Genomic DNA, 15315 nt, shown 5'->3' on the forward strand with positions numbered 1-15315 from the left:
CAGGAAAACCTTTCCCTTTGTGCTCCCTGACAACTCTCCCCAGTTTCCATGGATAATCTAATAATGTGCTTCACATCTTTACCCTTGGGATCCCAATCCATACAGAGTCGCAAGTGGCCAAGTCCACTCCATTTGCGTCCTTCAACACCGCCCGGAGAAGCAGCTTCTTGCCGCGAATTTCCTTGATTTGCCCAACCCCAAGAACAACCCCTGGCGTGACAATCGGCTTGAGGTATTTGATGTCCATCGACGAGGTCACGGTGTTCATCTTGAACACCGGGTGATCTCTGTCAGTGTCCATGTTCCTCTGGATCAGGACGCCGAGCACCTCGTCGATGAGCACTGCGGTCATGCCGCCATGGGCGATTCCGGGATAACCGTCGATGCCTTGTGAGAGTGCAAAGAGCGTCGATAACTCGGTGATGACGGACTGTCCTGGACTCTCGGGGTGGAAGCTGATACACGCCGGTATACCCTCCGAGTGGTTGAGTGTCTTGCCGAAGAGCCTGTCGTGCGGGTTCAAGTTCTTTGGGTCGCGGGATTGCGGGGTGAAGGTTGTAATCCCGGGGCTCTTTAGGAGCGCGCGGCACCATGGAAGCGCCTCGAGTTCGGTCGGCGTCTGTGGCATTTGGCCTGCGCTTGCCGCGGTACCTGTGTTGTGATCCATTGTGATGCGCTAGCTTCGCGCTCAGTCAATGTACCGGTTGTTGAGTGTTGTTGGTGGTGAGTTGTTGATCTGATCGCAAGCGCGAAATGCGACGTCGTGCAAGTGAGACGAACCTCGGCACAAAATCTCATCCCGCCGCTTCGTTGGATGTTTCACGTGAGAGTAAAGAGCCCAACAAGCACCCAAGCCATCTGTCTGCATTCCCGTTCATGTTCATGTCCAGCAATACCATAGCGATGATTAGATGCATACAGTGACTAGGCTATGATATTTTTAAGTTGCACGGCAACATGCGACGGTTGGGTGAAAGGGGGTCATCGGCTAACAAAGTTCAGCGGCTAGGCGCTGTCAATATGTGCAACAACTCAATTACAGAGGGCGTGTGGCCGCGAGCTTTGCGGAAGCTACATAACCCCCCACTTTGGTCAATTTACGGAGACTGACCTATGTATCATTGTTGGCAACTGTTGGGCACGGATTTTACAATTACACAATGCCCCTTCTGCAAATGTTTAGAAGCCTGTGAATACCTACACCTCCGATCCCAAATGGAAGCCCCTCCTCGGGCAACTGATTTTCATTTCAGGCCGTAGGAACGGGAACAACAGCCAACGTGACCTCAAAACAAGGACGGTCCGCCCTGAAGACTAAAACCCAAGGTCAGTCCTGAAAACCAGTTTGTGATATTTCGAGAAGCGGAAAACGAGAAGAAGGGGCGGGAAAGGAAAAAAAAGAGACGAAGTGGTCATCAAGCCACACCACAAGAACAAACGCAGAGAGGCAAGGAAACCTACCAGTGTTTCCAGGAGGAGAATACCTGGCCTCGTGTCTCTCTCCTGATGCGCTTCGGAAGCAAATGAAACCGCCAGGCAAGGAGGCCCTGGATACAAAGTCCAATTCGATCTGAACGGCATCCGTGTCCGGGTTGCATCCGTAGACTGGTTGAAAAAAGGCTTTGGGGTCTCCACGCTGCGTCATGAACATCTTGGTAGTGTTGTCATCTGCGGTGTACTGGAGCACTACGTTAGAGCTTGAGAGCAATTTTGATGAATAGTTTTTTTTACCTCTCCATTGATGACTGCGTGGATGATACCCCGGGAGATGACGCCGTTTACGAGAGTCAAGTTGAATGCAGAATCTCCAGCTGGGCTGAGGTAGAGGTGCTGATCGCCACCGCCCGCCGACCAAAGGTTGATGTACCGGTTGTGAATAACGGGAACCGAGACATTCTGAATTTGGATACCGAATCCCTCTGGAATATTGTTGGAGAGAGGTTCGGTTGGTGGAACGCACGCCGACGCAGCGGCCGCCGTTGACAAAACAGCTGCAACAACCGAAGTAAGCATTGTGAGGCGATGGATGATATGGGCCTGATTCTGATTCCACAACTTGAGAAACCTTATGGATTAGCAGATCTCGAGCCTTCACATAAACTACTTGTAACGAGGAAAAAACCTCATGATATACAACATGCGCAACTCGTGACGCCGCAAAGGTGCAGTGACCGCCAAGACATAGACGAATACGAGATGCTGCAATGTTGCTGCATCGCGCTGCTGACAGGTTGCCCGTTGCAAGTGTATTCGGGCTTCATGACCATCAGGATTCCTGCAACCGACAGACAAACAAGATGTCTGGATGGCCCCACTGCTGACAGTACAAGGCATTACAGCCTGCACCGACAGCTCTGCTCATAGGGAAATAGCCCTGTTGATGTCACGTACAATGCTTGAGGGCCTCTTCATCCTGCCCTATTGGGCATTAGTTCCCTGCGAGTAAGACCGGACCAGACACATCGTTGCAGGACCTAGATGCGGCGCAGACACTCAGGCCCGGCTCTGGCCAGACAAATTTTCCCAAGACCCAGGGCTATATAGTGCATCCGATAAGCGCTAACGGAGGTGTTGAAGTAGCTGAAGCCCAATGTGCTGGTCAAGATGCAGAATGGAACGAGGAGTCACACGGAGATCTGCCAGCGACTATTATTATTGGACACCATGTAGTCTGTGCATTACAAGGTTCTTTTTGTGTAGAATTGAACGGAGTCATGTGATTGTAGTGTTGGAGAAACACCAATCAATTGAGATCAGATGCAGTTGTTTAGAGTTCCTGTCTGCATGTTGAGTTGAAGTACTCTGGCATACACAAGACACCAAATGTTGACGGTATGAAACAACAAAGAGCTTTATCGTATTGAAGAGACAGCTTCGCCAACAGAAATAACCAACATTCGGCCGCTGAAACGTCCGCTATTCAACCAAGATATGTGAACCGCGTTGCGGCCGAGAACGCGAAGAATGAGCGCCGGGAGTGGCCCGGGAACCTTCGTTCGACCCCAATCAAAGGCAATACGACGTGCAAGTATCGCTGTATTATCGTGGAGGCTTGCATGCAGGCAATGCGGAGCTCGCCATTACGGCATTTAGACTTTGGTTCTCTTGCAGATCACTTGGCAAGGTTGGAGACGTAAAAGGAGAAGACGAAAGTTGTATGCGCTGATATACCGGATTCGGCAGTTTGTATTATTTCAGTCGCTGAATATGTCGCTGAAATCATTTCCGCTTGCTAGTTCTAGACACGTCCCGGGGTGGCTTGCAAAGCTCCTACCCCTCTTCCACACTCATTAATTCGTAGTACACAATCAGGCAGAGTCGTCAGTGGCCTTCTCCACGTAGTCGGCCTTCTGGTTCGGCTTGTCGCTCTCGAACTCCTGGGGCATGGCAATTGGCCTATTCTTGGCGAACTTGACCGTGGCGAAGACCGAAGGAGACTCTTTGAAGAGCATCTCAATCTCCTCCAGGTTGCGACCCATGGTCTCGGGGAAGAGGAAGTAGACGCTGACGGGGATGCAGGCCGAGATGACGGCGTACACGATGTAGTATTGCCAGCCGATGGTGTTGAGGGCAACAGGGGTAACCATGACGACGATAAAGTTCCTAAAAGGACAAGGGTGTTAGTTGGTGGTCATTGGGAGATACTAGGATCGATGCGACTTACCAGAGCCAGTGGTTGGCGGTGGAGATGGAAGACATGGCCATGCGGAGACGGATGGGGGCGATCTCAGTGCAGTAGAGGAAGTTGGCGCCCAAGAAGCCGATGGGGACGAAGGTGTTGAAAAGGTAGATGAAGCAGCCGGCGGCGATCTGGGCAGCCTGGTTGTCCTTGGGGAACGAGGTCGTGATGGCCAGGCAGGTCATGCAGGCACACATGCCGAAGCCGCTGAAGATGAAGACGGCGCGGCGACCGAACCGATCGATGGCGAAGAAGGCCAGGAAGGACGAGAGGAACTTCCAGGTGAGGGCGCCACCAGCCAGGGCCTTGGACGCCTCGGGCTCCATGCCAAGGTTCTGCTGGAACAGGATGGGGGCGTAGACGGAGACGAGGTTGCTCCCGGACATCTGCTGGTAGAACTGGAGCATGATGCAGAGGCCGAAGCGGTAGAGAAGCTTGTCGTCGCCCATCTTGAGCATGTCACTGAGCTTGGCAGCGTTCTGAGTGGTCTCCTCGAGCGAGTGCTCGATGCCGGCGACCTCGGCCATGACCTCCATGGAATCCTCGGGCAGTCCCCTGAAGGCGGCAATGATGCCGCGGGCCTGCTCCGAACGACCCTTCATGACGAGCCAGCGGGGCGACTCGGGAAGGAGGTAGATGCTGCCCATCATGACGAGGGAGAAGACGATGGCGATGGCGATGGGAGGGCGCCATGTGACGGGGCCGGTCTTGAGCTCCCAGAAGCCCAGGTTGATCCAGCTCTCCAAGACGTAACCGACACAGGTGAAGAGGCCAGTGAGGACAACCTGGCGACCGCGGTTCTTGGCACCGGACGTCTCACTCTGCCAGACGGGCACGATGGAGCTGAGCTGGCCAATGCCGAAACCGACAATGAGACGGCCAACGATGAGCTGTGCCAGGTGGAAGGAGGCACACTCTAGGATCTCGCCGATGAGGGTGCAGACACCGGCAAAGAAGATGACATTACGGCGGCCGAAGGCGTTACCGGACCAGGAGCAGGAGAGGGAGCCGAAGAGGGCACCGATGGTGAATGTGGCGACGACGAAGCCCTGCAGCGTCGAGTTGGCGTTCTTGGTAGCGCCGGTGGTGTGGACGGTGTCGATCTCCGGGAAGGTCTTGACCCAATCCTCAGTGGTGAGCAGGCCGCCGAGGCCGGCCTGGTTGTATCCGAAGAGGATGAAGGCCGGGCAGACGACGAGGGCGATCTGAAGAACGCTCAAGGCGTTGCCCGTGAGGCCGAAGTAGAGCCTCGAACCCATGGTCTGTTTTTGGCTTTCAACTGTTCTGGCGTGTTGTCGTTTTTTTTTACGCACAAGGGTTGACCAAAGTTCTTCAAATGGGAGGGGGGAAGGGTTCAGCCTAACTGTCCAAGAGGATGGAGAGAACCGACAAGAGAGCCAGACAGACAGATAGTCGACTGGGAAAGGATATAGGAAGAGAGAGAGACAGAGAGCCAAAAACAACTGCTGAGGAAAGCGAGCGAGACGACCTCGCTCTTAAGGAAAAATCGTCAAGCGCCCGCCACCCACGTTCATCTCATCACTATGACCCTTGTGGGGGAGAGGTGTGCGGAGACCCCGCGGGATTCTGACCGCAAAAGCCAGATTCATAATCCAGAGCTCCTTACTGCCCCGTTCCCGTGAGAGTCGCCCGCGTGTGGTGTGGAGGGAGGAGCAAAAGATGGAGAAACAAGTACAGCATGGGGCCATGGTCCATGGTCCAAGGTCCATGGGAATCTTGGGAGAACGAAGGTCCTGGAAAGACAAGACGGCGGAGCCATGTGTGTCGTCAACGCCGAACGCGCGCCGATGGGCGTGTGTGTGCGTGTGTGTGTGTGTGACCGGGAGAGTCGGCCAGGGCTCACATCGGAAGTCGACCGAGCGTGCCACACCCGGTCCCGTTTTCCCCAACGGCGATAACTTCATCAGGTCTGCCTCGTGGAGACGGTCCGACAAAGGAGCGGCCCACCGATTCGTCGCCTGTGTCCCGACGGACCCCCTCCCAGGGTTCCGCCTTGCTGCTTAAATCCCTCTCAGCATTTATACAGAGTTGCGGAGTCGGCACTGGCAGGCAGGGCAGGGCAGGGCGAGCGGCGCCTTCATCGTACGAGGCCCCGGATGGACAGATTCGATGCACGTCAAGAGACGGCCCCGTATGCAATGGCTGATGATGGGTTGAGAAGGGGGAAACAGTCATGCCAGTCCGGGCATATCACGGGGATTCTCTGTGGTGTCGTTGGACGGCCCAAAGGTGACGAACCATGCACAGCTACGACGCCATGCAATGCGGCGAAAATTAAGCACAAGAGCCAAGACGGCAGCAGGCGATGCCAAGGCCCCAACGTAGGCCAAGAGTTGCCCGAAAGGTCCGCCATCACTCATCAATAGTGGATGTACGACCCGAGGGGAACGCCCCCACGTCACGAACTCCCTGCTGACTCGCCCAGTGATGGCTCTTTATTACTAAACAGGGGGGAGGACGAATGCGGGATTACGGCGTAACGCAGTGTAGGGCAGTCAAAAGATGTTAGCCCGTTCAATCTTATGCGCAACAAGAGACGGCATAACGGTTGAAGGGGGGGGTGGCTTCGATTTCGTTCTGGAAAAAGACAAAAACAAAAAGGGGGGGAAGGGGGGGGGGTTGCTCAGGAGCATACATCGTATATGATATAAGTCTCAGGGCGGCCCGCGGTGCTCCTCGACTCGCCAGGCAACCCTGGCGGGATTCGCGACAATGCGAGGAGCCGATCGGCTTCGGCCTCACCCCTTTCGCGGCTTACATTCCCCGATACAGGCGGACGACCTCTAGGATACAGTTGCGGCACTTGGGATTGGGTCCGTTCCCCCCTCTCCTGTCTCGCTGCCGCCTGCATGCGAGATTTCGGTGATCCATCCGCGCCCTCGGAGGTTTACCGAGTCCACACCTCTCTCTCTCTGTCCCTGATGAAAGTCGTGCCCTCCATCTCAGACAAGCAAACTCTTTTATGTAAAGTATGCCCACGTTGGCTCAACAAGGAGCAAGCCGAGAAAGCACAAAAACTTGAAACGTCGATTCCTGAGAGTATCCTGAGATACAGTACAAGCTACTCCTGTTGGAGAAGGAGGATTGATGTGACTGTAAACCATGTGTCACTGACAACCGTCCAACCCATGGTTCCACCCTGTCCGGTGACATTTCTTTCACACGTCCAAGTCGGTAAATCAGTCGACCAGTGGCCAATAACCGAGACTGAGAAAGAATAAAAAAAGAATAAAAAAAAAAACTTTTTTGGGGAAATTTGCGACGTGCCCAGAAAGTTTCCCTCTTTCAACCTCAACCCACCACATCCACGGCTGCACTCACACATATTGTACACACACGCACACACACACACACACACACGCACACATGGGCAGAATCTTACTCCAGCTTTTCCCCAGACAACGCCGTTTCGAAGTATCCCTTCTTCACGGTGACAAGTCCGCAATGCACCAGAACGCGGGGGACGAACCCTGGTCTGTGACGCCCGGGTCAGCTACGAAACCACAAAACTGCTCCCATCGGACGGCCGGCAACTGGGCCGTCCGGTCTTCTAGCGCCGACTTACTTTCCGTCCAGTTTTCGTGATGCCCACTTGTCGACGGCCAGCAGCGCGAACACGATGGCCCCAAGAAGAGGAATCCCCGCGGGGTAGTCGCCCTCCCACAGCGCGAGCGGGTGAGACGCGACCACGGCCGCCGTGAGGGCGTCCCCGTGCGTTCGGATGCCCTGGAGGTGCCCTCCGCACGCCCATATCCACCGGACCCAGGTGAAGTTGTTCAGGAGCTTGACGGACGCCCGGTGCCACTGCGCGTCACCATGCACGTACCCCAGCGTGGAGGCGAGCGCCCGCTGCGCCGCCATCCCCTGGAACGTCGTCCTGACGAAGGGGATGTTCCCTTCGTGCACATACGCGGCCAGGTGGAAGCTGCCCGCCGCCATGCCCAGGCCGAGTACGAGATCCGTCACGTTGGGTTCCGGGGGCTCGCCCGTGACGGCGAGGTGGTAGTATCGGAACAGCTCGACCGTGCCGATGAGGACATGGAGAGCGAGGGGGATCCACGGCAGCTTCACGTACTTGGCGTGTTTCGGAGTTGTTACTTTCCTCCAGCTTGGCACCAGGTATCGCAGATACATGCTCGAGATCCAGAGTATCTCCAGGAAGACGTGATGCTTCGCGCAGAGCAGACGGACGGCCTCCTAGCTGTCAATGACGGTGTTTGCCCAGTCCATTGTGGGCCCCAGTCCAAAATCCCTGCTTGTTTCCTGTCGTGTAGTTGGGTGTTGCAAACGGGTTGAAGGGCGGCACGAAAGAAACTCGGAATCCTCACCCGGGGCGTTGACGTGGGGTTTCAGAAAGCTGCGGGGCCCATCTAAACACTACACTCGGGATGGGTGTAGAACATCGAGAAGCCTGGGGATGATTAAAACCCGGGTGCCGCATCGATGAGCGGCTTTATACCTCTCTAGTCATTGACTCCTGTCCTTGTATGTGTTTGGGGGGAACTGTGGCCTGCATGCCGTCCCGCCCTATCAGATGTCTTGAAAGACACCCGTCCTAATTCATCCGAGATGGATCAACTATGGTGGTACTGAATCAGTCCGTGCGACGTCTACAGCAAAAAAGAAAAGTTGGACGGCCAACGTTGTTTGTTAACGCCTGCTCAGCAACTACTGTAGAGGCACATCCAACCTTGCCCTGTGAGGTTGCGTCACCGCTTCCAGCTGGGTCACTGGGCGTGCGCATCTGGGATGGGTTGCTGCAAGGATACGAACAGGATTCCTACGTTGCGTGAACGCTGTAAATCAAGAGAGATGTAAGGGCACCGATTCAAACTTGCGAGTTGAGCTCTACATCGCGCAACAAAGCCTCGAGTGGCAGGGGGATGTGTGGTTTTCTCGGTATGAAGCTCTCCGTGATGGCCTGCTATGCTTTCCGTTGGGCTGAACGTCACTGCTGCCGTCATCATAGTTGTTCATCAATAACACGGCGAGCCTATAACCATGAGCATGTCACTGGATCTAACGGACACCGTATGAGCTGGTGTTCTCGAACCTCTCACAGTTCCCGCCTTCGAAAGTTCAACGATAAGACCTAGCGGCTTCCAGTAACACATTCCCCCCTCCCCCAGCACGTTCATAACATCACGTAACTAGGGCTGTAAAGAGAATCCCGCCATTGTCAAGTTCGAAATTTCATCCTCGTGCCGCGTTTGCAAATAATGATGCCAGTTCTTTCGTCTTCAAGGCAATATGCAGACAGACTTTGATCAGGCACACAGCTTGCTCGGAGTGAAGAAATGTCAAAGTTCGGACTCTGTTTTGACTCAAAAAAACATGGCCGAAGCCAAGAGCTGAATCTAATCAGCTGACAATTTGTACAAGTCAAGAAATGAATAGGTGCAATAACAACAATAGTGTATTTGCCTGCAGAGTCAACGCCCGCTCGCTTGCTTTTCACAAAACATAGAACAATGCAACATAAAACTACCTCCACGTGCCCTCTGAAGTTTCAACCAGCGGCGAAATGGTTCACATCGAAGTGTTCCGTTCCGTGGGCATCCCCCGAATACGTAATTACATCGTTGCCGCCCAATAAAGCCAACATCTTTCGTCTAATAAAACATGTCCGCCTCATCTACCAGGCTGACTTGGCCAAAATGCCGTTCGGCCACCTGCGCACTGCAAACTTTCTCGCCTCGTCAATGAGAAGGATGCCGAGACCAAAGGTCATGGGCAGGAACCAGTACTCGACCGGCACCGGCGCGGTGCCGAGCGTCTTCTGGAACTCGGGGACGTAAAGCCAGAAGATGGCCATGAGGAGGGCGAAGGCGATGGCCGGGAACAGGTACAGGTTCTGGGTGCGCCTGTTGCCGACGGGCGGGTGCTGGAAGAGCGACAGGCGGCGGGTGCGGATGGCCATGAGGTTGAACCACTGCATGACGACGAGGTTGACAAAGTAGATGGAGCTCGCGATGTTGAGCTTCTGCTGGTAGTAGTCCGGGTCGATGGTCGAGGGGAGGTTGCCGAACGAGAACCAGATGTCGGAGAACTTGATGCCGTTGCGCTCGAGGTACCAGTACGACATGGCGAAGGACGAAAGCGTCTCGAGCACGCCGACGAGGCCGTAGGACTGGACGACGAGCTGCCAGTCGACGAGGCGGTCCTTGCCGGGGACGCGGGGCTTGCGGAGGAGCACGTCGGCCTCGGGCGCCTCGTAGGCCATGGCGATGGCGGCGGCGGCGTCGGTGAAGAGGCAGATGATGATCATGAGGAAGCTGCTCAGGATCTGGGGGATGCCGAACATGACGTTGGTCATGACGGGCCAGAACTCGGAGAAGCTGCCGGCCGGGAGCAGGTAGGCGACGGTCTTCTTGAGGTTGTCGAACATCATGCGCCCGTAGCGCAGGGCCTCGACGACGCTCGAGAAGGAGTCCAGGAGCACCATGTCGGCGGCCTCGATGGCGATGTCGCTGCCCGAGCCCAGGGCGATGCCGACGTCGGCGGCGCGCAGGGAGGGCGCGTCGTTGACGCCGTCGCCCGTCATGCCCACGATCTCGTGGCGGGCCTGCAGCTCGCGCACGATGCGGAGCTTCTGCTCGGGCGTCGTGCGCGCGAAGACGATCTCCTGATACTGCGCCAGCTGGTCCCATTGCTCCTCGTTGAGCGTCATCAGCTCGGGGCCGGAGAGCACCAGGGCCTGGCGCGGCGAGGACTCGAGATCGTCCATGACGGGTTTTATCGACGGGTCGACGTGGCTCACGCGCTGGAGCGCCGTTATGTCGTCGATCTGGGAGCGGGGGACGCTGATGATGTTGCACTCGGCCGCGATGGCCTGGGCCGTAAGGGCGAAATCGCCAGTGACCTGTTTTTCGTCAGTGTCTGAAAGGCACTTCGCTTACATGCACACATAGAGCAATGCCGCACTTACCATGAAGATGCGGATGCCGGCGCCACGAAGGGTGTTCATGACCTCGGGGATCTCGGGACGGGGCGGGTCAACGATGCCCACCAGACCAACGAGAGTGAGCCCGGACTTGGCTTGGTTGTTGATCTCCATCTCGTACGAGCTGTCGGACGGGCTTCCCTTCAGGGCCGATCTCGAGATGGCCTTGCGAGCGAGCAGCAGCACGCGGCGTCCCTGGGACGACCACTCATCCTTGATGTGCTCGATGGAAGCACGCGTGGAAGGGTCCAAAGCAGTGGTGTATCCGGAGGGGTTGATGTAGTTGCTGAGCCTGGGCATAAGAACATCGGGGGCTCCCTTGATGGTCAAAAGACTGCAAGACGCGTTAGCTGGCCCTTTTCGACTTATCTCCCCCCAATCAACAACTTCATATTCTTCTGTACGAGGGCAGACTCACACATCACCCGGCTGGAAGACCGAAGCGGTATCAGAAGGCAGGGCAAACGAAAGGCCGTCGGGGTGGGACAGGCCCAGCACGCGGATCATGTACTTGTTCTTGCTGTTGAAGGCGAGTTCGTACTTGGTCTGCCAGCAGCGACGCAGCTCGGCGACCTGGCCCAGACTCTCGGAGAAGCGCAGAATGGCCTGGTCCGTGGCGTCGCCGTGGATGACGCGCTCGTGGAGCGGCAGACGCATCGTGGCGGCGTCGAACTGCCCGGCGTTGCAGAGACCGGCAATGGCACGCAGCTGCTCCATTGAGTTGTTGTGCGGGGCGTTGTGCTTGTTGAGCGTGAGCGCGTCCCGGGCACCCTCGGCCGTCATCGTCATCGTGCCGATGGCGCACTCGGTGACAATCATCTTGTTCTTTTCATGGTCGTCAGCGTAGACTCTTGGACCCCTAGGCGACGTGAGGGGGCTGCAACGACTTGCTTACCTGAGTCAACGTGCCAGTCTTGTCGGAGCAAATGACGGAGACGGACCCGAGAGTCTCGACCGTCTTGAGCGACTTGCACAGGATCTTGTTCTTCCGCATCATGTTGGCGCTGATCGTCATGCTAGCAGTCAAAGCAACTGGCAGACCCTCGGGGATGAAGGCCACAGCAACAGAGACACAGGAGATGATCAAGTTTGGCACGTTGATCCAGTTGGGGTACTGCTTCCTCAACCATGTGCCCCTATTTCATGAAAGAATCGTCAGCCAAGGGGCTTTCCTCAAGAAAGAACCAACCGTAGGTTGCAAAGCCATACCAGACTATCAGAACGATGACAATCATCAGGAACATGATGGAGCAGATAATGAGCACGAAGTGCAACACTTCGCGCTCCAGGGTCGTCAGCCCCTTTTTGGGCTCGTTGGTCAGCTTGGCGATGCGGCCGAAGATGGTGTTGTCGCCCGTGGCCACCACCAGCCCCGTGCAAGTGCCCGATACGCAGTGAGTGCCCTGAAGACCGATGCATCGTGTCTCGAGGTAGTTGTTGTCGGTCGAGTCAACCGAAGCAGGCAGAGGGACCGATTCGCCTGTTTGGTTGTCCTTTTGTCAGCCATGCTCACATTGCTACCAAAGAAACCTTTGAGAACGATGGTGCCACATTGCTAGTAGCCAAAACGAAAAGGGAGGGCCATCTTACCCGTCAAAATGGACCTGTCAAACTTGGCGTCGGAAGAGACCTTGAGGAAGCGTACGTCGGCAGGCAACTTGTTTCCCGACTTGACGATTAGGATATCGCCGGGGACGATCTGATCAGCCAGAAGCTCGGCCTGGTGGCCGTCACGGATGACCATGCAGTTCTCGGGGAGCATCGTCTTAATTGAGTTCATGACGCGCGATGAGGACCAGTCCTGCCACATGTTGAAGGCGGCCTGGATGAAGAAGACGGCCAGCAGGACGATGGCCAGTGCCAGATTCGCCACGGCGGGCGGGCTGCCCAGTGGCTTCCACGCGATAAAGACGAGGACCGATGCTAGCAGCAGGACGGTACCGAAGCCCTTGAAGAAGTATCCGAGGATGCGCTTCGTGTGGTTTGTTGGCGCGGGAGAGGGCGCGTTCCGGCCGTAGTGTGCTACGCGGCGCTGGACTTGGTCCGGGGAGAGGCCGTCGGCGAGGGAGGACGACTGGCGTCTGAGGATCTCGTCGACAGAGAGGATGTGCCATTCGAGTTCCGAGAGCTCTGGAGGCCGCCACGGTTTGTGTCAGTTGTTTGCAACTCCTCTATACTTGTTTGTCCCTGTGTTGATGACTTCTCATGGAACTTAGGGGATTTTTCTCTTTCTTTCTTTTTTCACGAACCTGTTGCGACATTTTTGGCCTTCTTGATGGCTTCGGATTTTGTCTTGTATTCTTCTATCTCGATGGATCTTTTCGAAGCGAGCATCAGCACGGAGAGCGAGGCGGCGGCGCTTTTGTCTGCTTAAGAGGCCGCACACTTACACTGTGCGGTACTGGATGGGCAGCTCGGCTGCGGCATCGATGGAGTTGCGTCTCGATCGAATCGAGTGAATCGACATGGAAGTGTTGGACCGGGCGTGATGTAGCGCAGGCCCGGCACTGGAGCGATGAGCCTTCCTACCGGCCTCCTCGTCGGCGTCCCAGCGGATGCGTTCGCCGGCCGTCTGGCTCTGCTGCTTCTCGGACTCATCCATGGCTGACAAGTTTTGTCCCAAGTGAACACGGAGAGACGACTGTCGTAGAAGTGTTCAAGAGATTATGGGACAGTTCGTCAAGGGGAAGAAGAGTGTCGCGTGCAGGAGAGGGCAGGAGGCCTCACAAGGAGGAGGGAAGCAGAGGGAAGATGAGAGAACGGGAGGACGAGAGAGATGGGGAGAGCGAAGTGAGAGAGAGCCTGAGAGCAGAAACGCACTGCAACGTCCGGCAACGCATCCAGGGTCTTATATACGAGATGATGACAGTCGAGGACGCGAGATATAAGACAGAAACCCGGAAGGCCAGAATGGGCGAACCGTATAAACGGGGACAACTATCACGGGTCTTGGCATTTATTTTGCCCTCTTTGCCCATGTCTACGAGACACACGCATACACAGCAGACACAGCAGACACAGACGCAGAAACAGGATGCACACCCCCAGCCGTATGGGAGTCGCTGCCGGAGATTGCGGCATCCGCACAAGACCATCACATGGCATGGGATGGGAGTCGACGCCTTGCTTGACTTGGACCGGCTTGGGGATGGTGTCGAGTCACAGAAACCCAAAGAGCCTGTTTTTTCTCTCTCCTTCTCCTAAAGGAAGGGGGAGGGAGGGGGAGGGGGTGCGTGATGATCGGCTGCGGCAAGCAGACAAAACAGCGCGGCTCTTTTTTCTGACTCCGGGTAGGTAAGATAGCATGGACTGGTATGGGATGGGAAGGGCGTAGAAGAAAGACAACACGATGGGTGGAGGGGGGCGTGCAGGTCGAGCTTCAGGCGAGCATCGTCAAGTCAGGCAGGCAACACGGCATGAAAATGAGACGGCGTCAGCATTGGGGGGAGGAAAGGAGCACACGACAACGACGACGACGACGTGCGAAGAAGGATGGAGGTCAGTTGGGGGTTGTATCTACGGAGCCAAGAGGCGGTGAAATGGCACGGCGAGTCCAACGTGCTGGAATACTGTGACGGACGAAACTCACAACGCTATTTGGGCCTACAGACGAGGAGGCTAAGCCAGGCTGGGCATGGCGACTCGGAGTGTTTTGAAATTGAGCAGGCAAAGGAAAATTCTGGCAAGGCAAGGCCCAGGGCTAACAGAGAGAGAGGGAGGATTCAAGGAGGAGGAAGCGGGTGCGGAGAGAGAGGGAAGGGGAAAGGGGAGACCTGGGAGAGAGTGTGTGTGTGTGAGTGAGTGAGTGAGTTAGTGAATGGGTGAGAGAGAGTGAGAGAGAGAGGGTGTCACAGCAACAACATTGCGTGCGGCCGCACGAGGGAGGCTGGCTCGGTTACACTCAGAAGAGGGGGGTGGGCGTTCAAAGGAAGGGGGAAAAACCCCTCCCCAAGAGAGCAAATGACATGGCCTTGTAAAGAAAAGACAAAAGGGCAAGTAAGAGAGTCAAGTATCGTGGGGGATAAATCGCTCATAGAAGGGCGTGTGCGGCGTTTGATGCGAAATTACACGCGGACGAAGTCGAGAGAGTTGGATATCCAAGTATCTCTTGGCGGCGAGGAGGCTCTCTCCGTGACTTTGGCAGTGACAACGAATCAAGGTTTTGGCGCATCCTGCCCCGTGCTGCGGCCCCTAGGCTCGATACCCGTCCCTCGGCGGCCTAGGTACGGCGTGGCACGGCAAGGCATGGCATGGGGGGTGGGGGAGTGAGGCGTGAAGTGTGAATGTGGAGATGGCGATGGCGATGGAGATGGGGATGAAGGCAGAGTCAGTTGCAGGAGTTCGAGCTGCCCCAGTTGGTTGGCGCATTGTAATTGTGAGCTTGTCTGGGAGAGCGATGGAGACGCAGTGCCCCCATGCCATGTGCGTTGAAAGTCTTGTCTCTCGTTGGTCCCTGGCCAAGACTCTCACACACAGCGTGGGAGAGAGAGAGAGAGAGGAAGAGAGAGAGAGGAGGGGGGACGGGTGGCCGGCCGAATGAGCAGTGAGAGGGAGAAAGGTCCCTTACCCTTCTGTCTCTCACTCACTCCCTCCCTCACCCGCCCACCTATACTGCTAGTCACTGACCCATCATCCATCCATTCAAGGTCTTTCCTTCATCTCTCTCTTTTTA

At 56.0% G+C, this 15315-nt stretch overlaps 5 protein-coding genes across 5 annotated transcripts; all 5 read right to left on the reverse strand.

Moving 5' to 3' along the window:
- Positions 1-70: 70 nt before the first annotated feature.
- On the reverse strand, positions 71-667 carry CH63R_11066 (Thioesterase superfamily protein; the record flags this gene model as incomplete). The annotated part of the gene is made up of 1 exon (XM_018306040.1): positions 71-667. One exon carries the CDS (start codon positions 665-667, stop codon positions 71-73), a length of 597 nt encoding a protein of 198 aa, XP_018152881.1.
- A 582-nt stretch (positions 668-1249) lies between these two features.
- Positions 1250-2013, reverse strand: CH63R_11067 (uncharacterized protein; the record flags this gene model as incomplete). The annotated part of the gene is made up of 3 exons (XM_018306041.1): positions 1250-1314; positions 1462-1678; positions 1732-2013. 3 exons carry the CDS (start codon positions 2011-2013, stop codon positions 1250-1252), a joined length of 564 nt encoding a protein of 187 aa, XP_018152882.1.
- A 1295-nt stretch (positions 2014-3308) lies between these two features.
- On the reverse strand, positions 3309-4938 carry CH63R_11068 (Hexose transporter; the record flags this gene model as incomplete). The annotated part of the gene is made up of 2 exons (XM_018306042.1): positions 3309-3603; positions 3665-4938. The coding sequence occupies 2 exons, from the start codon at positions 4936-4938 to the stop codon at positions 3309-3311; spliced, it is 1569 nt and encodes a 522-aa protein (XP_018152883.1).
- A 2140-nt stretch (positions 4939-7078) lies between these two features.
- Positions 7079-7834, reverse strand: CH63R_11069 (uncharacterized protein; the record flags this gene model as incomplete). The annotated part of the gene is made up of 2 exons (XM_018306043.1): positions 7079-7175; positions 7266-7834. 2 exons carry the CDS (start codon positions 7832-7834, stop codon positions 7079-7081), a joined length of 666 nt encoding a protein of 221 aa, XP_018152884.1.
- A 1501-nt stretch (positions 7835-9335) lies between these two features.
- On the reverse strand, positions 9336-13245 carry CH63R_11070 (Na+/H+/K+ antiporter P-type ATPase; the record flags this gene model as incomplete). Its single annotated transcript, XM_018306044.1, has 8 exons — positions 9336-10562; positions 10629-10977; positions 11062-11468; positions 11539-11779; positions 11853-12123; positions 12234-12773; positions 12893-12960; positions 13034-13245. The coding sequence occupies 8 exons, from the start codon at positions 13243-13245 to the stop codon at positions 9336-9338; spliced, it is 3315 nt and encodes a 1104-aa protein (XP_018152885.1).
- Between the last annotated feature and the right edge of the window lie 2070 nt (positions 13246-15315).

This window comes from Colletotrichum higginsianum, chromosome 8, assembly GCF_001672515.1.
Source record: "Colletotrichum higginsianum IMI 349063 chromosome 8, whole genome shotgun sequence".
NCBI classification, from domain to species: Eukaryota; Fungi; Ascomycota; class Sordariomycetes; order Glomerellales; family Glomerellaceae; genus Colletotrichum; species Colletotrichum higginsianum.